We start from the raw sequence: 24765 nt of genomic DNA, 5'->3' as shown, positions 1-24765 counted from the left end.
CAATCTAAATTTAGACAAAATTCTGATAAAGGCTGGGGAAAAGAATGCTACATAAAAGTAAAGCTTTGGGTCTTTATCTTTGGCACATGTTGCTAGTTCCAAGGGTTTCCCCATCCCCGGCCATCAAATTCTAGCATATTTCTATTGTAAAGCAAGCTAAACTATAGGATTCTGAGGGGAGGCAGGAAAGCTAGGGTGAATGGTTATCTCTGTTACATGGCACAAAGAGGGAAGGCTTTGGGAGGAACTTGAACACATAAAGAGGCTGAGTGACACACTGGAAGAGGGAGGCTATTTCAGACTTGGGGACAGAATGAAAGAGTTCAGAACTGTGAGTTTGGTGGAGATGGTTTTATGGTGAAAGCACTTGGAAGAACATAGCACATGAGATAGTCTGTAGTAGACACTTAGCAAGAGCCAAGATGCTGGCAGAGATGGGCACTATGCAGAGGTTTGAGGCTGAGGATGGAGTGTTTGAACTTGAAGTGGAAAGAGACAAGAAGACGCCCAGTGGAGGGATTTGAGATGTGGGCTGATATCTGAGCAGCAAGAAAGGGCAAACCTAAATGATTAGGTGCATAACTTCAAGCCAGAGAGGAGACATTTATCACAGTCCAAGTGAAAAATAACAAGGGAATGGACCAGAGATTCAAAAATGGGTACAGAGATGAAGGGACAAATTTTGGAGATCTAGAAGGAAAAGCAACAGGATTTGAGAGAAGGAAAGGGAGGAATCATAGGGCTTGTCTACACTACCGCTTAAGTCGATGTAACTTAAATCGCTCAGGAGTGTGAGAGTGCTCTCCCATCGGCACAGAAGTGTCTTCACCAGACGTGTTAGTCGCATCGGTGCACCTGTGCCGATGTAATGCGGTAGTGGAGACTATCCCTAAATGATCCTAAATTTATTAACTTGAGTGACCAAGGGCTCATCTACATAGTGGAGTAATGGAGTTGATTTCTAAAGTGCACTAACGTGTTGAGCATTAGCATGCAGACCCTGCTGGTGCGCCCTAAAGTTTTTTAGCATGCTTTAACTAAGTGTTGTCTGAAACAGAGAATAATGTAATTGTCATTGAATACAGAGACAGGCGTGAACCTGCTGGAACCTTTTGGAAACTACAGGTGTAAAGATTCTAATCCTCTGTTCTAGCCAAGCTATGTTCAGTGCAGGGTTGCGGGGGGTGGAGAGAGAAAAGTGGTTGTAAGCCATCTTTGCATTTCCCCCTTTCTTGGGCCAGCTGGGCTCTCTGTGTACAAGTTTGAGCATCCTCACCCACTACATCAGTGGGTTATGTAGAGAGCAATATAAAGCCATTACACCCTCTACACCATCTGGGGATTCCTCCTATGATGGCAGAATTTCCTGGGGGCCAGATGATCTGCTGGACTTCCAGCTCCCTTGACGTGCTAGAGCAGCATAATGGGCCCAGAACACAATAGAGATTCATGTTCAGACAGTGAGTGTGTTAATGTATGTGCATGTACACAGTAGCCTCAGCAGTCTGCACTGACTGGGAAACAAACTGTGATGAATGTTACGAATTAGCAAGTAAATGAATAAACCTAATTTTAAAACTGAGCCAATGGAATGATATCATTTAGCCCAATGTGGTTATTTATGAAAAAGCTCATGCCTCCCAAGCAGATCTGACACCAGTTCCCCAAACAAGGAGGATTGGTAGGTTTTGTTAACACAAGACAAAAGTCTTTTTATTATTATTTTGCAGAGTGTGCTTTGGGAAAACACATAGCACTTCTAATGGAGATTTTCAAAGACAAAAATGGCAGTTAGGCTTCCAATTCCCATTGGCTTTCAATGGAACGTAGGTATCTAACCGCCCTTTGTGCCTTTGAACATCTCCCCCTTTGTTTTGTTCAATAATAATACACACTTTTATTCATTTTTATTCATTCTATTTGCAAATCCTAAAATAACCATAGCTTTAATTTTCTTCTGCACTGCACACAGACTTTCTGTTAACAGCTACTGCTACCTGGTGGACATACACAGTACTGCACCACGCTACAATAAAAGATACATGTATCTCTGTACTCTTGTACCCAAATCCTGAGCCTAGCCCTAAAAATATCATGTTGAGAATCTTAGATGTGCCAGTGCCAATAAAATAATGACCATAAACAACTGTCTTTTTTGAATAGACAGCAGGGACTGCACTTAACTAGTTTCCAGGCTCTTTCAGCAGGTCAATATCACCCTACAGAGGAAAGTCTGTTTGCAGTGTTGTAAGCGCATCAGTACCAGGGTACCAGAGAGACAAGGTGGGTGATGGGTGAGGTAATATCTTTTATTGGACCAACTTCTGTTTATGAGACACAAGCTTTTGAGAGCTACACAGAGCTCTTCTTCAGGTCTGGGAAAGGTACTCAGTGTCACAGCTAAATACAAGGTCAAACAGATAATTTAGCATAAGTAGTTACCACATTCTATGGGACCATTCAAGGTGAAGTGGCCCACCAACACCCCTGTAGTTATAGAACAAAAAGGGGGGTTAGTTTTTGTAATAAGCTGTAAATCCAGTGCCTTTATTAAGAACATGATTTTTAGTGTCTAACAAAGTTATGAATTTAAGATCCCAGGCTCATCTTTTAAAGTGTTGTGCAGGTTTCCTTTGAAGATGAGGACTGATGGGTCAGATTTAGAGTGTTCACTTTGTGAAAAGTGTTCACCCACATGTGATATGGTGTTTTTGTCTTTTATCACTTTCCTGTGTGCGTTCATTCAAGAATGTAGTGATTGTCTGGTTTCAACTACATCATTTAGTGTAAAGTCTGGTCATTCAGAACAAATGCATTTTGGAGGTGGAGGCACTAGCATAGCTAGCGGGGTGCAGGAGAAGCAGCCGCTTCCCCCGCCTTTCCAAAAGCGGCCGGAGGAGCGAGGGGGGGGCGCAGGCTGGCGGCCCGGCAGCTGCAGCCGGGCCGGAGAGGAGCAAGGGGGGGCCCAGGCTGGCGGCCCGCAGCGCAGCCCGGCAGCCGCAGCCGGGCCGGAGAGGAGCGGGGGGCGGGGCCCAAGCTGGCGGCCCGGCAGCCGTGGCCGGGCCGGAGAGGAGCGGGGGACGGGGCACAGCATGGCGGCCGGAGGAGCGAGAGGGGGGGCCATGGGGGTGGCACAGCAGGGCCGGAGGAGCCATGGAGGGGAAGGGTCGGTGCGGCCGGAGGAGGAGCCAAGGGGGCGTGGCCAGAGGAGGAGCCAAGGGGGGGTGCCTTTTTTATCTTTGCTCCCCCTCCTCTTAAAAGCTGGCTACGCCACTGGGTGGAGGACTGCACTGTGAGCATCTTGATACCCAGGTATATACAGCATGGAAGAGGAGGGCAAAAATTTCACTCTGACACCAAGGGTGCCTCTGCATACATATACAAAGACACTATCAAACTGTGGATAGGTATCTCAGTGAACACCTGCAGAGGTGAGACAGTCCTGTGGATATTGATTGGGCTGCAGGAGAACTTCCTCTGACCTCTATCTCTCTCCCCCATTGTCTATTCAGATATCACTTTGTTTTTGCTATTCTTTCCCCTCTTAGGCCCTGATCCAGTAAAGCCCTTAAAGTGCTTAATTTTAAGTTTAAATGCTGTGCTGGATAGGGCCACAGTGCATATCCCTAATGCAAGCAGGTAAGATTTCACACACATCTCCTTGATATACTAGGACTTGGAAGACAGCAGGTGTTTTTTCTCCATTCCATTGATGTTAGTGTATTCAAATACTCACTGTTTTCTTCTTGCTATTTTTTATTTAAGTGCTGACACATTTGGCACTGTGCAAGAAAAAGATCATATCTGCCCCAAAGTGTTCTCAATTTGAGACAAAGATAGACAAGATATACTGGAAGATCATACTTAAGTGTTACCTTAGAAAATGTTGTTTTGATTGGTTTTGCTTGATTAGTTGGAGAGCATTTACCTTTTGTCTGCATTGGAATTTTAGGATGAAATCCAGACCTCACTGAAGTCAATGACCGTTTTGCTACTGACTCCAATGGATCAAGGATTTCACTCTGGTTTTGTTATGGAAGCAGCTGGTTTATTAAAAGCTATTTAAAATTGTATGTGTGCATTTACTAAGTAACCACATAACTTCATTACTCTGACTGTGTGGAGCTGTCACGTTATTGACTTGAAGTGGGACCATATAGAACATGGTTGCAACCAAAGTCCTGTAGTGGCACCAAATCTTGTATAAAGAGGGTCAAATAAGGTGTCTAAGACAAGGTTATGGTTTGCTGGTTATGATTATGCTGTCTATATGTGTATCAATTTTTTAGTTGAAGTTATGAATATTGGCTCTATACTGTCTGTATTTCAAACTTATGCTATGCTTCTGGGAAACATCCCAGACAAGTTGGTGTTAGCTCTGCCTAGCCTGCTTGATGGCCCATTAAGGACCATCAGCTATACAATTGACCCACTGAGAGAAGGCAGATACGCCTTGCACTCAGCAAAGTATGCAGGGACTGGCCCATGTGACTCCAGACTCCATTTTGCTGTAATTTTCCACAGTAAGAACAGAGGTGTTCTTACACCTGGAAAAGACTATAAAAGGCTGATGCCTCATCTCCATCTTGTCTTCAATCCTGCTTCAGACCTCTGGAGGGACTTTGCTACAAACTGAAGCTCTGAACAAAGGACTGAATGACCCATCCCAGCTCTGGATGTACTCCAGAGACTTAATTTGAACCTGCAGTTTATTCTATTACTGCTACAAGCCTGAACCAATAACTTTGCCATTACTGTATGTAATTAATTCCATTTAACCAATTCTAGCTCTCATCTATATCTTTTTCCTTTTATGAATAAACCTTTAGATTTTAGATTCTAAAGAATTGGCAACAGCGTGATTTGTGGGTAAGATCTGATTTGTATATTGACCTGGGTCTAGGGCTTGATTCTTTGGGATCGAGAGAACCCTTTTTCTTTTACTGGGGTATTGGTTTTCATAACCATTTGTCCCCATAACGAGTGGCACTGGTGGTGATTCTGGAAAACTGGAGTGTCTAAGGGAATTGCTTGTGAGACTTGCGGTTAGCCAGTGGGGTGAGACCGAAGTCCTCCTAGTCTGGCTGGTTTGGTTTGCCTTAGAGGTGGAAAAACCCCAGCCTTGGGCTGTAACTGCCCTGTTTTAAGCAATTGGTCCTGAATTGGCACTCTCAGTTGGGTCCCACCAGAACCAGCATCGTTACAGGAGCATTTCTTGAAAAATTATCACAGATCTCAAAATTTTTACCACGGACATGTTGCTGACCCCTGGTTCTGCCCTGCACTAGGAACACAGCACCAGGCAGACTGCTGGGGAGGGGAGGAGAGAGAGAGACTGCAGTGTTGCTTTTTGACATTCCTCGGCATGGAGAGCTCAAAGAGCTGCTCAAGATGCTGCTCCCAGCAGCTGAAGAGGCTGTGGGAGGACTTAGAGGGACTCACAGAAGCGTTGGCACGCAGAGTGGTCTGCTTCGGGAGAGACTGCTGTGTGGAGCAGCGCCAGGGGCTGACGTGGGGTGAGGGTGTCCCCCTTCCCCAGGATAGGTTGGTCAGCCTGTTGTCTCCCCTGCCCCAGACACACCACTCTCCCTCCCCCCACACCCTTAAATTGAAAAAGGGGCTGACAATCTACTAGGGTGCTCCCTGAAGGGATTGAGAAACCTGCATCATGTGATGCTGTATCTGCCCGATGAGGCACTGCAAACAAATCCCAAAGCACCCTGCAGCCAGTTGCATAGTGGGATAGCTACCACGGTGCACTGCTCTCTGTGTTGATGCAAGAGCTGCCAGTGTGGATGCACACTGCTGCCACAAGGAGCTAGTGTGGACATGCAACAGTGATTTTAATTAAAGCGGCATAACTTTTGCAGAGAAAACTTTGTAGTGTAGACAAGGCCCAAGTGAAGCTGTTTGCAGTGTTGTAGGAGCCATGTTGGTCCCAGGATGTTGGAGACAAACTGGGTGAGGTAACAGGTTTTATGAGCCCTTGAAGAAAAGTGCTGTGTAGCTGGAAAGCTTGTCTCTCTTCTCTCTACAGAAGTTGGTCCAACAACAAACGTGACCTGGCCTAGCTTGTCTCTAGTGACTCCTGGCACCAGTGCAGCTCAAGGACTCCGTGCTCTGCCTTGAGCTGTGCCAGGGGCTCCCCAGCTGGGGGCTGCCAGCAGGGGTCGGGGTCATGCCCCCTGCGGGCGGAGATCCAGGCGGGACGGGAGAGCGGTGCTGGCCTGGAACGGCCGCTGACCTCACGTGCCGCTGTCCCGGGGCAGGGCTGAGAAACCGACGGCAGTTGGAGCTTGGGCCCCTCTGCTCGAGCGCGTCTCCCGGCGCCCGCTCTGGGCCCTGCAGCCTCTGCCCAGGACAGAACTCCAGGCGGTGGCGCGCGCACCGCTAGCCCCAGCGAGTCCCTTTCTGCCGCCGCCTCATCGATGGGCTCGGCGATCTCCCCAACCTCCTCGATGCAGCGTGCGTCGATTTGCTCCGCCTGCTGCGCGGAGACTGAATCGCCGCTCTCGCGAGCCCGAGCGCAGGCGGTGCGGCGAGCGCCCCGATTCGCGCAGCCCGCTCCGCGGCCTGGATGAACTCGGCGCTCTCCTCATCGATGCGCTCCCAGAGTCGATTCGTTGGCCGCGGCGCCATTTTGCAGGAAGAGCGGTGAGAGAGGTAGGAGTCCGGCCGCCGACCCCGGCGCCTGTCTCTCCGCGGGGCTGCACGAGAGTGTGGCCGTGGGTCGGGCGGGCGCGGTTGCACCGCGAAGGGCCCTTCGCCGGGTAGCTGCCGGGGGTGAGCTGGACCCGAGGGGCTGTTGTGCCGAGGCAAGCCGCGTCTGCACTCGGGGGTCCGGGGGCTGCTGGTACAAGGCGGGCGAGGCCGATGACTCATCGCTGCGCTGAGAGGCGGGGGCTGGCAGGTACTGGGTTGAGGCTGCAGTAAATCGCCCCCCCCCCCCCCGCCCCTCCCCTCTGGCGTCTCCCAGCGCAGGCCGCAGGAGTTTAAACGTCCAACACTTCCCTCTGAGCAGCCTCCGCTTGGGTTAAGGGGCGGCGTTGTAGGCAGGGACCTGCCACTTCCGCGGGTGCTGCTGTCTGTTAAGGCGGGGGGCTGTCCGCAGTCTGGCCCGTTTCATGTGGGTTTGAGGGCCTCGGGCTCCCTGCAAGCTGTCAGTGTGGCTGCCGGCAGAGTTTGGGAAATGGTGCGGTACAGTTTGGAGGCCATAGGGGAGAGCTGCAGTGCAGCAGCACGGAAGCAGTTGCATGTTCTAGATAGGTTTGCATACCATCCTCCTAACCATAGTATCTGACATTATATAACCAGTCACTCGTGTGTGATATTTCTTTCTTCTGTTTCAGGAAGGATTTTATTTAAATAGAGAAACAACCCTCAGAAATGGCCAATGTGAGTAACTTAGTCATTGAGCTCTGCTACCAATAGCTTATAATGTTGGCTGTATCTTTAAGCTAAACAGCATTAAGCAGGAAACTTAGTTTTCATTTGTATTGTAATTTCAGTTGGGTGCCATGAAAGACTCCTCATGCCCCTCATATCTGAAGATTAGACCTGAAGTAGAGCTCTGTGTAAGCTCAAAATCTTGTCTCTCTCATCAACAGAAGTTGGTCTAGTAAAAGATACTGTATTACCTCACCCACCTTGTGTCTCTAAGATAAGACAACATGCAAACTACAAAACATTTTGTTAATATTTTATATGGCACCGGATTCTCTTTGATTTTTTTTTCATGGCATCAGTGAAATTCTGTGCAATACTCCTACATAAGGTTAGGTTGTTCATAAAAGGTTCTGTTGAACGCAACTTTTTTTACATAAAAACAGTTTTGGATTGTTGACTGATGGAAAAATTTGATTGGCTGAATTTTTTGAGGCTGATTTATAAATTCATATATTTGTCACCAATTCTACAAACACTTATGCACATGCTTCGGTCCCCCCTCCTGCGGTCATGTGGTAATTTTTGTTGTCAGAAGGGGGTCATGTCACAATGAAGTTTGAGAACCCCTGATATAGGGTATCCTTTTACACAAGATTTCTGGTGATAATGTAAACTGTAAGTGTAAAGATTAAGTGGTTATACTGTGTGTGCAATAAACTAAAAATATAGGTCTGTTCTGTGTCTTGAATATATTTTAATATTTATTATAGAGTTTAAAAAATATTTTTTTTAAATTGTCCAACAATCTAAATAATTTATCTTGTATAAATCTTTCACATTAAATAACAAATTTTGATATTTCAGCGGATGCTCTGGCAGCACAAATTGTAATTTAAAAAATTGAGTTCTGATTGTGCTGATATTAACTGTAAAAATTATTTGATAGAATAGTGTGAAATACAAGGCTGTGAAAGCCATTACTTAAAGCTGATTTCAAGTAATTGTGTACTGATTATAAGCACTTTGAGATCTAAGGATAACAAATGCTGTAAGGCCCTAATCCTGGAAGTATGAACATGGGTAATCTCATTTACGTCAGTGACATTCTTTGTGGGTGTGTGTTTGTAGAATTGGGCCTTAAGTGCTAAGTTTTATTATTTTGATATTCCTGGATGGAATTTGCAACAGTGCCCCGTTTCAAGTAAAGCATTGAGGTGGAATCAGATTGCACTATGCTGTGATGTGGCTTTTGAATTTAATGGAATTTTGGGCCCAAAATTCCAATTTAAAGTCTAGATTCCTGCAAATGCTGGTGCATGTCAAGTGCAAATGTACATGTATAAGTGTCTGCAGGATTGTGGTGTTTGTCTTTAGAAAGACAAGGTGGTTGAGGTAGTATCTTTTATTGGATCAATTTCTGTTGGTGAGAGAGACAAGCTTTTAAGCTTCTGACCTGAAGAAGAGCTCTGTGTAAGCTCAAAAGCTTGTTTCTCTCACCAACAGAAGTTGGTCCAGGGGTGGCCAACCTGTGGCTCGGGAGCCACGTGCGGCTCTTCAGAAGTTAACATGCGGCTCCTTGTATAGGGACCGACTCTGGGGCTGGAGCTACAGGCACCAACTTCCCAATGTGGGTGCTCACTGCTCAACCCCTGGCTCTGCCACCGGCCCTGCCCCCACTCCACCCCTTCCTGCCCTCTCCCCTAAGCCTGCCATGCCCTCGCTCCCCCGCCCCCAGCCTCCTGCGCGCCATGAAACAGCTGATCAGGAGGTGCGGGGAAGGAGGGAAAGGTGCTGATTGGCGGGGCTGCCAGTGGGTGGAAGGCACTGGGAGTGGGGGGATGGAGCTGATGGGGGGGCTGCTGACGTGTTACTGTGGCTCTTTGGCAATATGCATTGGTAAATCTGGCTCCTTCTCAGGCTCAGGTTGGCCACCCCTGAGTTGGTCCAATAAAAGATATTAGACCACCACAGCTACAACAACACTGCATACAAGAAGTGTTTGTTTTTGGTCAGATATTGTCAGTTTAATATGTATTTTAGATAACAAAAAAGGATGGGTATGTATAAGGTACACTAGCCTTTACTATGTAAAGGCTTTGTGTTCAGGTTGACAGGCTCAGGTCCCAATCCTGCATGCATGCATGTGTCTGACTTTGAGCATGTGAGCAGTTCCATTAAAGTCAATAGGACTACTCACATGCTTAACTTTAAGTGTGTGCATACAAGTGTATAGCACTGGAGCCTTAAGATTTAGTCCTACCCTGAAAGTCTTTTCAAAAATTTCCCCCCAGTTCTAGGAAAGTAGAACAAAGGCCCAAATACTGTCTCACAAGAGGAACCTAAATTAAGCAGCAAGATTGAGTTTTTAGGGCACTGCAGTTCAGCATGTTGGAAATCTTGTGGTAGCTCTAAGTATGTTAAAAATGAAGGAGTTTATTTAATTAAATATAATGGTTTATTATTTTGGTATTAAAATTCAATTTATTTTACTGTCCCTAAACATTTGAATTGGTTACAGATTTGTTTTTTGAGTGCATAATTGGATTGTTGAAGTCGAGAAACTAGAAGTTGTTGGAAGCTTGAAGTTATAGCAGTTAGATACTTAGCAGTTGGAGTTCTTGAAACTTGGGGAGAAGATTAAATTTCTGGGCTTAATCACATTAGCTGGATATTTTTGTTAAACCAATCAACAGTAAAATAGTGAACAATGTTGACATTTAAATTTATCATCATTAGGATTCAGAGTTAACAACATTGAGATGAATTGGAGTTGGTCACACTTCCGAGTGCTATTGTTTCAGGCTGTTTGCAGATTCGGGAAGACTACATTGCATCCATTTACGCTCGGTTTGTTTTTTAAGGTTTTTCTTTATCATCATAGAAGTAGGTGTTGTCTTTTTGTTTTTGTATTTTTGTAATTGAACCCTTAGACTTGGAAACACAATTCTGTGGCAAATTCTGCCTCTGCAGAATACACAAGAGCTATGTGACCTGATTATAAGCCCATATTGCTGTTTTTTTGTAGCTGAAAATATGTTTTGTGTCTGCAGAGCAAAATAATGTTGTCGGTACTAATTTTAGGCTTTCCTGGCTTGACTGTGTCCCTCAAGTTGAAATATTGCAGGTAGATGGTATAGTGACTGAATTGCTACTCCTGCCCATTCTGATAATTTGGTTTTAAAATAAATTTGTGTGTGCACTCTGTGTGCGCTTTGGCATTCTTTTACATTTTATTATTCTTCTGAGTATCCTGTAATACCTTTGCACCAGGGGGTGGACTAAACACAGTGTTAGTCTGTAGGGCAAAGCACTAAGATTAGATATCAGTATTTACTTACCTAAAATATTTTGATGGATCCTAAGATCAACTTTCCTGATTGTTTTGTATTTTTAGTTTTTGTTGTTGTTGTTTTCTCCCCCACCCCCACCCCCTGCCCCAAATGTAACAGCAGGGGAAATGATACCTAGCGTATCATGACCCTATACATAAACATATTTACATTCATGTGTTGTCACAATGATACCCCTGACAATTAACCCCTTTCTAACTGTAGCTCAAGTGTGGAGGTATTTCAGTGTGCATTTTTGTTTGCATTGTGCAGTTTCCTTTTATCAAAATTGAATAGAAAACTTACAGTACTAATAAAGTGTAAAATATTCTTACAGTTAAAAAATACAATTAACACTTCACTGCTATAAGTTTTTCTATGGAGTTACATGTAGTTTTGTATTCTAAAAAGTTAAATATAAATTCATTGATCACTTTTACTTGCAACAGATGACACTCAGTTCTTCTTTCGTCCTCTTTAGGTGCTCTGTAACAGAGCAAGACAGGTGACCTATCTACCAGGATTTTACTCCTTGGTCAGAAGGCTTGTAAATCCCAAGGCTTTTTCCACAGCAGGATCTTCTGGCTCAGATGAGCCTCATGTTGCTGCTGCACCTCCTGATATATGTAAGGAAAAATAAACGAATTTTGTTACATTTACTGCCTACCAGAGTTCAACATCTTAAAAACTATCTGTCTCAAATAAATAAATAGAGATAAAATTACTTTTTTTTTTTTAATATGGTGAAACGTTTAGTTTTTTCACTTAATCTTTGTGATTACTTTTTTTTTTTTTTTTCTGTTTTATGTGATTGCACTCAAATGTTTTTATTTAGGAGTTAAAAATAACTGTGTTTTTTCAATGTGAAGAATAATGTAAGCCTCAATTTTTGACAGGTCCAAGAACTGTGTGGCCAGATGAAGTAATGGGACCGTTTGGTCCTCAGGACCAGAGATTCCAGCTCCCGGGTAATATAGGTTTCGATTGTCACCTAACTGGTACAGCTTCTCAGAAGAAAACACATGTTCATAAAAGTTTGCCTGATATATTAGTGGAGCCCTTATCAAGTGAGAGACATGAATTTGTGATGGCACAATACATAAACGAGTTTCAGGTAAGAACAATAATTTAATACATGAAGCTGAAAATTGTAGTAGTGTTTTGATTTTCTTATATGCCAAAGAGTAATCTCCCAAAAATAGAATATTGATAGTGCTCTGAAAGTGATGCGAGATGAAAATGAACAGAGATGGGGGGAGGGATCATATAGAACATTTGTTTCCCAAGAAAATCATCAACTGTCTCCTTTAAAACTCCTGACACTATGAGTAATGTGAATATTTTTTGCAAAATGTCTAATGAAATAGCATTTTAAATAGCTGCTTATTCATATGAGCTATATGAAAACAAGATTAGGTTAATTTAACTTTAAAACAAATTGTTGACTTAGTCTTATTGATCTGTTTTTTGCAAAAACAGATCAGTGTTAATTGTTAACTTTTAATGATTTCCTTTGGATTGGATGGGTCTAATTCATTAGGACAAAGTCTCCCTTATTTGTGCTTGTGGTTCTTGTATGTTCATGAAAGCCAACATGAGAAGTGTACTAACTAAACTTGATTGTAGTTGAAGTTACTTCCTTCAGAGATGCCTTATTAACAGTAGGCAATTTGACTATTATATTTGCTGGCCTTGTATATTAAGAAATTTTTAGCTCATGTATAATGTCATCAGTGATACTGAGACCTCACTGGTTTTGGAGCCAAATTAGGGATCAGCATTATCCAAAAAAGCCACAGTAGTGTGGATTCATTATTTTATTTATTTTGTGTGTGTGTGTGTGTGTGTGTGTGTGTGTGTGTGTGTGTAATATATTCTCACAGCAAAACGGCTGGCCAAGTATTATTATTTTATCAACTACAATTGGTTATAATAACATAGTAAAAGCAACCTGATTGGCTAATAGCTTAGGTCAGGGGTCGGCAACCTTTCAGAAGTGCTGTGCCGAGTCTTCATTTATTCATTCTGATTTAAGGTTTCGCGTGCCAGTAATACATTTTAACATTTTTAGAAGGTCTCTTTCTATAAGTCTATAATATATAACTAAACTATTGTTGTATGTAAAGTAAATAAGGTTTTTAAAATGTTTATGAAGCTTCATTTAAAATTAAATTAAAATGCAGAGCCCCCCGGACCGGTGGCCAGGACCCAGGCAGTGTGAGTGCCACTGAAAATCAGCTCATGTGCCGCCTTCGGGACACGTGCCATAGGTTGCCTTACCCTGGCTTAGGTTAAATAATTAAATCACAGTGTTTTAAATATCATTGCTGCAAAGAGCTGCAGGAGAAGCGTTAAAGAGCCGCTTGCCTCTCCCAAGCCTCAGTCTGAGTATCACTGAGCAAGTATATAGGCTTTCCACGGCCCACATGAATTTTGTGGCATCCTCAAACATAGGAAATCAGTTTAAAAATTATGATAAACTATTTTTATGTAAAAATGCTGTACAGTATTTCTTGTGTACGTAATCCACTTGCCCATAGTGAGCTTTCTGGCTCAGCGCCTTGAACTTCTGTGGAATCAAAGCTTTAGTTTAAAAAAAAGTGAACCAAGTGTAATTGACGCAGGTTCTGTCTGGCTGCAAGTAAATCTGTAGACTGAAAGCTCCAGCGCCTCTACTGCTGCTTATAGCTTTGCCAAACTGTTGTAGAGAGAAGACTGATAAGAGCACTGTCAGTTTCCACTGCTGCTATTCAGGAGGCTGTACACAAGAATCAGGTCAATTTCACGCTGCTGCTGTTTGGGAAAGTTCTGAGTATTAGTAAAGGCAAACACTGAAGCTTTTCTCTTGGGAACAGGAAACGGAGGCAAGGGGAGGGTAGAGTAGCAGAGATCCCATCCCATCCCATCCCATCCCATCCCATCCCATAGCAACTAGAAAGCAGCAGGAGAGAGATCCAGCTCCCCCATCAGAGCACCCAGGAGAGGTGTTTAAGTAGCCGAGGCCCAACTACCTTCCAGCAGCCAGAGTGTATTGGGTTGGATTTCAAATTTATCGGACTCCTATGTGCCAGAGGTTGATTCAAAAGATAGAGCCTCTGAATAGGGTAAATAGACAGCACCCTGGTAAGAATACCAGCTCGCTTCCTTCCCCAGCAATTATGGAGAGGGATTTGGTTTTTGGCAACTAGGTTTAGTCTCCTCTGGCTATTGGGTGTCCTGTAAATTTGTAAGCCTTGTAAGTGGAAGGGCTGGTTGGATGTGGGGCAAACGAGAGAGGAAGAGCCATGAGAGAAGCAGTCAGAAAATGGCAGTGTTATCTGACTATGAAAACACGTGCACCCGAACCTCAGTTAGTGACTTTTTGTGAATTCTTTGGCAAGATCAGCAGATCCACTAGGTTATTTTCCACACAGAGAGGAATACACTAGAAACCTGCTTGATGATTAACATTTTATAGCAAAATGCTAACCTAACATGTTGAGTCTTTTTAAGAGGAATAGTTTTATAGACTGACCATGTGCCTCTGCATTCGTTGCAGCTCAAGATGCTCTACAAACATACTGTACATACAGTCCTCTTAGAGAAAAACTGTATTTACTAGTTCAACATTATTAGACTGTCAAAGGGAATTGCTACATTAGCTCGCTGGAATCCCATATTAATGGTAAAATAACTTTCACATTATATGTAGATTAAAGAGCCAAGAAATCCATGTTGAGGTGTAGAACAGATGTGGAAAGCCTGATGTAATGTTTCGTTTCTCCCATAGCAGATGGCTGTTTTCACTGTCCTCTTAAGAACTGCAGTTTACTCCTGCAAGTTAGTTGTAGAACTTCCACATGAAAGGCAGCTACAGAACCCAAATTGTAGCAACTAGAGCCCTAGATTAGTAGCTTTAGTTATTAAAGATCTTATATGGCAGTAGTAGTGGATAGTTTTAGCTGTGAGGCTACAACAGTTGGGTACTTAAATTTGCTTGCAAAATATCAAGCCTAGGAGCATTGCATAATTTTATGTAAATTTTTGTTTTGACTCCTGTAGTGGTATATCTACATCTGTTTAGTTTTTTTAATTGCAGCACTCATTATGAATGCATGAACATGCTAAAAGTGTCACTTTAAAGATTTATAAAGCCATTTTGTTTTAGCCATTTATTTGAATGCTGTAGGTGTAATGTAAGTACAATTAAATATAAAGTAGTGCATTTAGACCCATCTGATATATGAAAATGGTATATGTAAATGCGGTGGTAAAAGTTCAAAACTCATTTGTTACACATTTAGTACATATTTTTTTAATGATACACAGGCCTGACATTGCAGCTTCCCTTACACAAGTAATTACAATTGACTTCAGTGGTTATAGGATTAGCTTTTAGGAGAAGGCTGATCTTGATAAATCATAGGCTTGGGAGTCAGGAGACCTAGTTCTAACAGACTTACTCTGACGTTGTTCAAAAAAGCCTCAGTTTCTCCACCTATAAAATGGCGTGATAATGAGGTTTAGGGACTTGTTGCAAACTTTGTGAGCAGCCTTTACTCAATGGAACTACTTCTATGAATAAACGTCTGCAGGATCTGGGGATTACACAACTTCAGTCGGAAATACTATTTTAATTGTTAATCATGTCACACATTCTATGAACCTGAAAGTTACCCATTTGTATTTCCTTGATTTTCCTCAGGGCACTGATGTCCCTCCTAAACAGCAAATAAATAATGCTGAAACATACTTTGAAAATGCTAAGATAGAATGTGCAATACAAACTTGTCCAGAACTGTTACGAAAAGGTACATCTTTCACATTTTTGAACAGTTTAATTTTTTAAGTTTTTATGAAGTAAAAATATATAGCTTTTCTCACCATCAGACCAAGGTGGCGGAGGATGTGAATTATTGTTCCTATAGCTTCACAGTATTAAAAAACGCAATAAAAATAATCCAGATTACTAGCTGATTACTAAAAGATTTACATTTTACATAATGAAATCCTTAACTCTATATGAAAATACATACAAAATTGTTGTACTATTAACAGCAATATTTGTAAAGTAATTTAAAAATTAGTGACTCAGTAGTAAAATTAAAAGGCCAGCTGAAGTCTTTTTTTTTTAATTTTTTTAAGGCATGGTACACTTATAGTCTGACCAAAACTACCTCCATAGCTGCTGTGTGTGCACCCGTATAGGCTTGTGATCCAATGGATTGTGTAGGCATGCTTGCCATATCTGAACCACTCCTCTGCCCTGTTTTCACATGGGGAGAATTGCCGTGGAGCTACTGAATCCCATTATCTGGCTTCTCCTCTTTCTAGTTCTCCTCCCCATGCAACAGAAATAGTTTTGGATGGACTTGGGGTATTGCGTGACTGCAAGACTCTTGAGGCTAGGTTAACAAAGGGACTTAGGTGCCTATGTTTTTGCAGTAAAAGTTTCCTAGGTGCCTGTTTCTGCTACCTCGCTGTAGGCAGCCAAAGCCCCAGTGCAGTCCACAAACTGGAGGAAGTTAGACAGAGGAGCACCTGTCTCACCTGCAGAGCTCAATCCAGTAGGCATGCTCAGAGGCTGCCTAACTCCACACACATGGTGGGGAACACACCTCCCTCAACTTTTAGATCAGTGCTTAGAGTGCTCCCCTGGAATGTGGGAGACCCTGGTTTTCTGATGAGAAGGGATTTGAAGAGGGATCTGCCACTCAGGTGAGTGCCCTAACCACTAGGCTATGGGATATTGTGATGTGGGTCTCCCTTAGTCTCTCCTGTTGAAGCTGTTCCACTGTGGATAAATAGAGGCACTGGAGGTGGGGAACTGGATCCTTGGTCTCCCACCTCCCAGGTGAGTGCCCTATCCATCAGGTTATAGATTTATTCCCACTGTTTCTGGCCCAATGACTTCTTCTCCTCCTCTATGCATTAGGCTCTAGGAAAAGGCTCCCAGCTATGAATCCCAACTAGAAAGAGGCACCTTCCTGTGGACTTAGGCATGTCATACCCAAGCCAAAAATTTCAAGACCACAAGCATGAAATGGTCTTAAAAAGCAGGCCAAAGGTTCCAAAAGTTGTGGGGGTGGGGCTTGTGGTGTCATGATGCTGAGTGTGGGGAGACAGGTCATGGTCCAAAAAAAAAAAAAAGCCCAGAGAAAAAGCAGCTCTTGGAGTGAAGTAGAAAAACCCGCAGGCCACAACTGAGCAAAAAACCCCACCGATTTTGGAAAAGGTAAGCCCAAATGTGCTTAAAGTAAGCTGTTTTGCCGATGCCTAATTATGTGAGAGGGACAGGGTTTAGCATACACTCTTTTCCTCAGCATCTCCCCTTAACTAGCTTAGGCAGTTCTTCAGTCATCGTGCTGCCTTTTGTGAATCCCATTCTTAGGTGCCTGTCTCTCCCCATCATTACATAAGGAGTCTGAGCACCTAACCCAGGTTTTGTGAATCCCAGTAATTTTGTACGTCTCTAAAAGTTAGGTGTTATGACATTGTGTCACCACACCTGAGTCCATCTCTGAATCTAGCCCTTGGCCTACAGTGTAAACACACAATTAATGCAAGGATAATTAACACCTGTAGTTTAATTGTAATTACTTCATGTTGTACTATAGTATGTTTTAAAATAATAAAATCTCATTCGCATAATACCTGGGTACCAAACTCAGCTACTAAGTCTTTGCTGAGCAGTAAGATACTTATTTGCATGCAATTTTAAAATGTACAGATTGGTGAAGTTTTATTATTACAATAGTTTAAGTGAAATGTAGCACACTGAATGAAAAGCTCCTGACCGTTTGAGGTACTCTGTCTGAAGTGGAAAAAGCATAAAATATACAAAACCAACCCATTACACTCCTAACATGCCGATTCCATTTCTCTAGACTTTGAATCAATATTTCCAGAGGTGACTGCCAATAATCTAACAGTACTAACCATAACCCAGAAAACTAAAAATGATATGACTATATGGAGTGAAGAAGTGGAAGATGAGAGAGAATTGTTATTAGAAAACGTAAGTATTATTTGTATTTGGTGTCAGCATATTCTTATTTGTGGTCATATCTATTGTAGATGGGCCCTTTTTCGTTTATTTTAACCTGTTATTAGTTCTGGAACTGGCTTACTCTCTAATTTTCTTAGACCGATCCCTTGACCTAGCCAAGTGTAATTTTTTTCTATTGGTAAAATGGGGAAAATCAACTTCACCAGTTTTACAAAACTCTTTTTGATATCTTTCGGTGAAAATGTTAAATATTAATCTTATTTGGTGGTGAGATGAGTTAAGGAGTCATCTTGTTATGTGGCAGTGCATTAAAGCCTTTTCATATATTACCCAAGATACTTGGTTTTATAATTGGTCAATATTCTACACGGAATAACAGCCATCTTTCCTTATCACTGTAGGGAAAGAGCAATTCATTTCATGCTGTTTTGTTGCTTTGCATGATTTCATTCACATTCTTTCATAGCGTTTGCTAAATTGGCCTGTTTTATAACCTACAAAGCAGTGATTGGGGTTTTTTAATATTCTAATAATGTATTCAGTTAATGCTTTTAACCTGAATGTCATTAACATTTACAAATTAATCTTCCACATTAGCTTAATACAAGTGAATCTAGTTGAATTGCCACTAGAGGTCTCTTTCTAGAAAAAGCAACGTTGTGAATTTGTTGTATATTCCAGCAGATGTCAGTGTTTACTGCTGACACTAATTTTCTTAACTGCATTATCTTAAAATATATCCCTTTAAAATTTTTGATTGTTTTTTAAATCTCTTTAACTGATAGGTTCCCTTCCTGTATGATGATTTTGTCTACCAATCCATCTAATTATGGATGGGAGTCAGCATCAGTACAAATTAAGATGAAAACAGTTCTACTCACGATCCTTGAAATTGATTTATAAATGCAGTTTATCAGTAGAGGCAATGTAAGGGTTACTGCAGGAAAAGGAATAAGCAGTCTAAAGTATCAGCATGAAGACTGCATACAAAGTAAAATTCCCTTCATTTTAGTGTGTCCTTGTCTTTAAATTATTTATGGTCTGTTGGTCTTTAGCGTTGTAATCTGGTCTAATTATATGTTAATTGTCGTCTTTCTTCCATGTGCACCTCCTTGTCAACTCTAATATAATCATTGTAAGGGTGTAGATGTAACCTCCTGGCCTAAAGGTTACTAACAGCAAATTCACAATAAAATGGCCTATTTGTTTGCTTTGTAGATGGTTAGAAATAACTTCAAAAGAACTAATTTAATGTCAGAGGCTTTTGCTAAAGTAATGGGGGTTATTTACAGACATATCTGGGTGTTTACAGTAGCAAGACTCAAGTTTAAATTAACACATCACTTTAAGTGACTGCTCTGAGACAGTTACAACACTGGATCCAAATATCTGATTTACCAAAATTTATGCATTAAATGCTGTCCTTAGATTGCTTACTAGTATGTCTGTGACTTACTTTAAAGTTTAAATGAGTCTTCAGGTCCACTGAACCTTTAAATAGAGAAACGGGAGAATAGATCAACAGTAAGGTAGAGCTCTTGATATTTTGGACCAGTGGAAGGGATGTTGACTGACTGACTAATCAGATTGTGAATTACTCTTTGAAAATTTTGAGACATAGGGCTGTGTCTGGAGCATAAACATTAGAAAAAAATTCAACTTTTACATTTATACGGGCATCTTTTGATTTTTAATAAAAAATAGGGAAATAAGTACACAATCTAAATTTTAAGTAATATTAAGGAGTCTGGTCTTCCACTAGTCCAGTAATATGCCTATAGATTATACATGTGTATTAGGCTAGGACCTCATGATGTCATATTATCTTTTGTTCCTTTTGTTGCAGTATCAAGACAAAACAGCGTAGTTTTACCAATTGGCTTAACATGGTATCTAATCTGGTGTGTGTGTCACAACTTTGATGGTGTTTGTTTATGGTTTGTTTTTTTAAAAATAAAATCTATTAGACAAATGAATACAAGATGACATCAGAGACATTAAACAAACCTTGGCCATATTCCATCACCCAGCTGTACTAAAAATTGTTCCTAAAATATAAACTCCTTTCTTTTTGTATGTTTTTGTGAGATGTTAATCTGACATGTTCTCATCCTTGTGTGGCTTGCTTGTTTCTGAAAAATATTGCTGTAAAACCTCAAAAGTTCTTAACCAGCTTCCTCCCATTTATTTGGAAAACACACAATACAACTTTCTTTGCATGGCCAGAAATGTTCGGAGGAGTTGAATTCCCCAACTAATCTTGCCCAATGGTTAACGACAGCATTACAGTTGGTTTCAGTAGTCAAAGTATCAAATACTTATAAAACTATATTTTTAAATACATTTTTAACTATTTGGTGTCCAGACTTACGTTTGAAAGGACTTGTAGTTAGACTTCTGTTATTCAGAGCAACCACACATTGCTGTCCTGTTCTCCATGATACCTTCTAACACAACTTTTTGGAAATACTTAAATAAAGTTGTATATTTAATGGCTTGTTGTAGCAAACTAGGAAATTCAGTTTTGATCTGTAAATGACTCATGAAGTAGAGAAATAATTGAAGCAATGTTTGACTTTTACAGAGGTTTAGCAGGTATGATTCTGCAAACTGCATGAGCAATCAAAGCAATTAGATGATCCTTGAACAAACTGTTAATCCTCTACTGAGTGGCACAAAGAATTTCTTTTAAATCTCATGTGATTGTAGTAGCCTAACATATGTTGTTAATTTTATTCCTTTTAGTACTGTTGTTGGCCTTTTTCTTTAATGTTAAATTTGGCATTTATTGGTGCAGGTTAGAGAGGCTCTGCACTAGGTTTAACTTAAAAATTCATTCAGTATTTACATATAAAAGGAGCACTCCTTTTTAATGTAATTATTTCTCCCTCCTCCTCCCCCCCCCCTTTTTTGTAGTTCATTAATGGTGCCAAGGAAATTTGCTATGCACTGTTGTCTGAAGGCTATTGGGCTGACTTTATTGATCCATCATCAGGATTGGCGGTAAGTTACTCTGCTGAAAAGAATGGGTGGAGAATGGAGACTGATATAATAGACTGGTAATAGTATGTGGATCCTTTTACCTGTTGGTTACTGGTTCAAATCCAGCTCTTTTAGGTGTTGACCAAAAACTTTTTACCGTCTGATAGCTCCCTTGGTGTCTTAAATTGACATCATGGTCTTGGCCCAGTTGCCAGTTATTTTTTATTCACACTACATGAAGCATCATTGCAATTGCTACTCTGAAGAATGGTTGTAGCAAAGAAGCTAAGTATTGGAGTATAAAAAATGATCTAGCTTCTCCTTAGAAGTATACAGTCACTGCAGAATGGGGTGGGAGTACATCAGTGCATATTTCTTCTCTGGAATATTTGATAGCATTTGAGTTCTTGGACACCTTGGCACTACAGTATTGAAATCCCCTTTTGCAGTAGCAATACAGTAGAATGCTCTAGTTTAAGGTATACTGGCAGATGGTTAATAATTCAAATAGCCATTCTGACTAAGGCTGACAACTTTTGTCAAAAAGTTAAGACAAATTGAATATTGAACTGAATTGAAATTGACTGCACTGCATCTCTTCATCCTTATTTACAGCATACTTTAAAACAAAAAAGTACACATCTAACACACAGATCAGAATTTCAGAGCTATTTACCAACTGGGTAACAACAACAAAATAGTCTCCTGGCACTAGTCAATTATGTTCCCATTATGTGGAATATATGCTAATATTATCCCTATTAAACAGCCATTGGCATTCATTATCAAGTTAAAGTGGCTACCTGGAATATGTGTCATTAAAATTGTCATGCTTATTAAGTGCAATCTAGTTAAGTGGAGTTTACTATGCTCTTCTTTCATTGAAACATAAGTAATCCTCTTCAAGCACATAATATACAAGTCCAGCTCTTTTTCTATGCCAGGAATGAGCAACTTCAAGGTTGTAGAGGATCACTAAAACCTTTTGCCTAGTCATACAGAATTTTTTTTTTTTTTTTTAAGATTGAGCCAGGTTGCTGAGTGGTGTAGTCTTTTAGCAAAGCTGCTGGCTCATACCACTCTACTCCCCCATCAATGTAGGCACAAACTCTGCCCCACACCACCTAGCTTCAGTTACTGCTTCACCAGTAGCTGATTGGCTCTCAGCTCACAAACAATCAGATTCTGGTGAGTTCTTCCCCAATCAGTGCTTAGAGTGCTCCCCTGGAATGTGGGAGACCCTGGTTTTCTGATGAGAAGGGATTTGAAGAGGCATCTGCCAATCAAATTTGACCTGGCCAGCCCTCTGTCTTACCAGCAAGGAAGGGCTTCCAGCACCTAGCTTTGGTTACTGCCTCCCCATTGGCAGAGGTGCACCCTGACATGCCCATAGTTTGGGGCCAGTTGCCCATCCCTGGTCTATGCCATTCTAGACTACAAAGAGAATTTTAACCAAAGCCTGTTGCAGGTATGCACTGCTGTACGAGAGAAACAATATTATAAACTCCACCACATTAGAACATTGTAGCTGCCGAGCTAAGCATTTTTAGTATATAAAGATGTTTGTTTTGGTTATTTTTAAACTGAATAAAGTCAGTGATCACTGTGGTGGGGAGGGAAAATAATAGGTTTAGCTGGGCTTTCTTTAAAGCTGGTCAAGGGGCTACTGATGATGCTGCTGGTCAAGGGGCTACCGCAAATGATGCTGAATGCCCTAGCTCCATCCACCTTTTTAATTTAGTTGAAGGCAAAATAAATAGCTTTCTCTGTTTTTGTTCAAACTTACAGGTTTCTCACACTTTTATGCATTTATTGAGAAATTTGCTGGCTTGCTACTATCCTGTACTAAAAGTTTGGTAGAGGTCTCTGCTTTTGGGCTCTGTTCTGCAAATCTTAATCACAATGGGTAGCATTTACTCATGCATCTACTTACAGTGAAGATTTCAAAATCAGTTTCTGTGCTGGGGAACTTCATAATGTATCACAAATACCTCAATTTAAAATCTGATCATGTGAAAGTGCTATTTGCATATATGCAGTTTAAGTGAAAAGACTTGGGCATATTAAATCCTATTTAAATAGATGTCTGTATGCATGCCTCAGGTTATTTCCTTATTTTGGTTTTAAATACTATTTAGTATATGAAATATACTAGATGTATAATGTGTGTATATTATCATTACTGAAATAAGAATATATGAGTACAGGATTGGGGACAGGAACTCCTACATTCTAATCCCAGTCCCAACACCCGCTGCATCACTTTACACAAGTCATTTAATCTCTGTGCCCCAGTTTCCTCATATATAAAATGTGAATAGCCACCTGGAAGAAATGTTGTTGTATGGAATAATTAATATATGTAAAGCACCTTGAAGATGCAAATCACTCTTAAGTGTTATTTTTAATTGACGTTTACTATGAATATCATGTTTTCTGAAATTGGTATATAAAAATCTTTTTAAAGAGGGAAATACATTTAAAATGTATAAATCTGTAGCAATTGTCATTCACTTTTATTTCCAAAATGCAAAGAAAAATCTAAAAACTATTGGCGTATACCTCAATCATTTTATGGATGATGATGATGTCTTTTAGAATCATTGTAGTTAAGATGGATCAACTATTCCATTTAGAATCCCCCTTTTTCTTTTCCAGGATTTTGCAGTTTTACCATTTAAAAACTCTGGATATTTGCTGTACCATGTTTCAGTAGCTGCATTTACTTCTAACAAAGTGGGGGCGGGGAAATAGTCCAAGTGCTTAATAATATGTTAAATTTGTAAAGTCTATAGGGATTTAAGAATTAAATTCTTGGTCCTGCAAGCTGTTCTGTGAGAGTGGGTGCCCGTGCCTTTTATTTTAGAAAGTAAAGCAAATTAGACAGTTAACTCTAAAAAGGTGTACTTGTTTGCATGTACTTTAACTACTCTTCAGAAGTAACTCCTTTTAAAAGTTCTACTGTTCTGTTTTTCAATTTTACCATTTTAGGGATATTCTTTATCCTAAGGAATGCTTCAAGAAATAGTAAAATATTTCAAAACAGAACATATTATTAAGGGCAACCACTGTACTTATGCCAAAACACAGCTTACAAAGTGTTTAATTATGTGTTTTAAACAACCTATGTCAAAATCCTTTGGGGCTAGGAATTAATTGTTTCTCTTAAAAAATCAACACCCTCCCTCCCCCCACCCCCCAAAAAAAACAACAAACCCTAAATAGCTTATTCACAGTGAAATCACTTTACAGATTTTGGAAGCAGTTTTGTTACTAGTATTGCTAGGTTTGCATTTTGTTTAAACTCAAGTAGGCCTGTAATATTTTAAATCTTAAAAACCTCTGTTTTGTAAGATTGTCACTATGCTGAACTTATTAATCCAAAATATCTTTAAAATATGAAAATTGCCTTTTTTCCCCAGTTTTTTGGACCATACACGAACAACACACTGTTTGAAACAGATGAACGCTACCGCCATTTAGGATTCTGTGTTGATGACCTTGGCTGCTGCAAAGTTATTCGTCATAATCTCTGGGGTACTCATGTGGTTGTAGGAAGTATTTTCACAAATGCTGAACCTGATAGCCCTATCATGAAGAAATTAAGTGGAAAATAGCAACTATCTTCCAAGTTAATATTTGACCTGTGTATTTTTACTTGATAATTTGTCTATAAACACTGTCAGAAAATGCCAAGTTTTAGAGTATGCTCACTTATAAATAATAAAATAACTGTTATTTATTTTAGTCTGCGTGGAATACATATTCACCACATGATTTACAATATTCATTGACAACATTTTAGTTGATAGGTATGCAGATATGCCATATGATTTTTAAGCTGCAAGTTACCCTTGTCCTGACTTGATTGAAAGTATAACACCAAGCATAATTCAGCCATATATACGTGCTTTGAGTTTTTGGGCTTTATCCCTGTGAATAAAATCCAGAAATGTTTGCAAGATTAGTAAGCACTGCTGTTTACAAAACCAACTGAATTATTGCACAGAAATTAAAAAAAATATCTTGGTAGGCACACATTTAATTTTCTAAAAGAATGCTTGGTCTCTCAGTAAGACT

At 40.7% G+C, this 24765-nt stretch overlaps 1 protein-coding gene across 1 annotated transcript; it reads left to right on the top strand.

Annotated features, from left to right (window-relative positions):
• Positions 1-6534: 6534 nt before the first annotated feature.
• On the top strand, positions 6535-24425 carry MMADHC (metabolism of cobalamin associated D). The gene is made up of 8 exons (XM_065413431.1): positions 6535-6663; positions 7350-7395; positions 11197-11341; positions 11612-11829; positions 15400-15505; positions 17582-17712; positions 20620-20706; positions 24108-24425. Exons 2-8 carry the CDS (start codon positions 7387-7389, stop codon positions 24300-24302), a joined length of 891 nt encoding a protein of 296 aa, XP_065269503.1. The 5' UTR covers positions 6535-6663; positions 7350-7386; the 3' UTR covers positions 24303-24425.
• The last annotated feature ends 340 nt before the right edge of the window (positions 24426-24765 follow it).

The sequence above is a fragment of the Emys orbicularis genome, chromosome 11 (assembly GCF_028017835.1).
Source record: "Emys orbicularis isolate rEmyOrb1 chromosome 11, rEmyOrb1.hap1, whole genome shotgun sequence".
In the NCBI taxonomy this organism is placed as follows: Eukaryota; Metazoa; Chordata; order Testudines; family Emydidae; genus Emys; species Emys orbicularis.
This window is presented reverse-complemented; position numbering and strand designations above follow the sequence as displayed.

Coding starts and splice junctions, on each gene's coding strand:
- MMADHC (XM_065413431.1), top strand. Junction 11,342..11,611: donor TGCTGCACCTCCTGATATAT/GTAAGGAAAAAT, acceptor AATTTTTGACAG/GTCCAAGAACTGTGTGGCCA. Junction 15,506..17,581: donor TCCAGAACTGTTACGAAAAG/GTACATCTTTCA, acceptor CCATTTCTCTAG/ACTTTGAATCAATATTTCCA.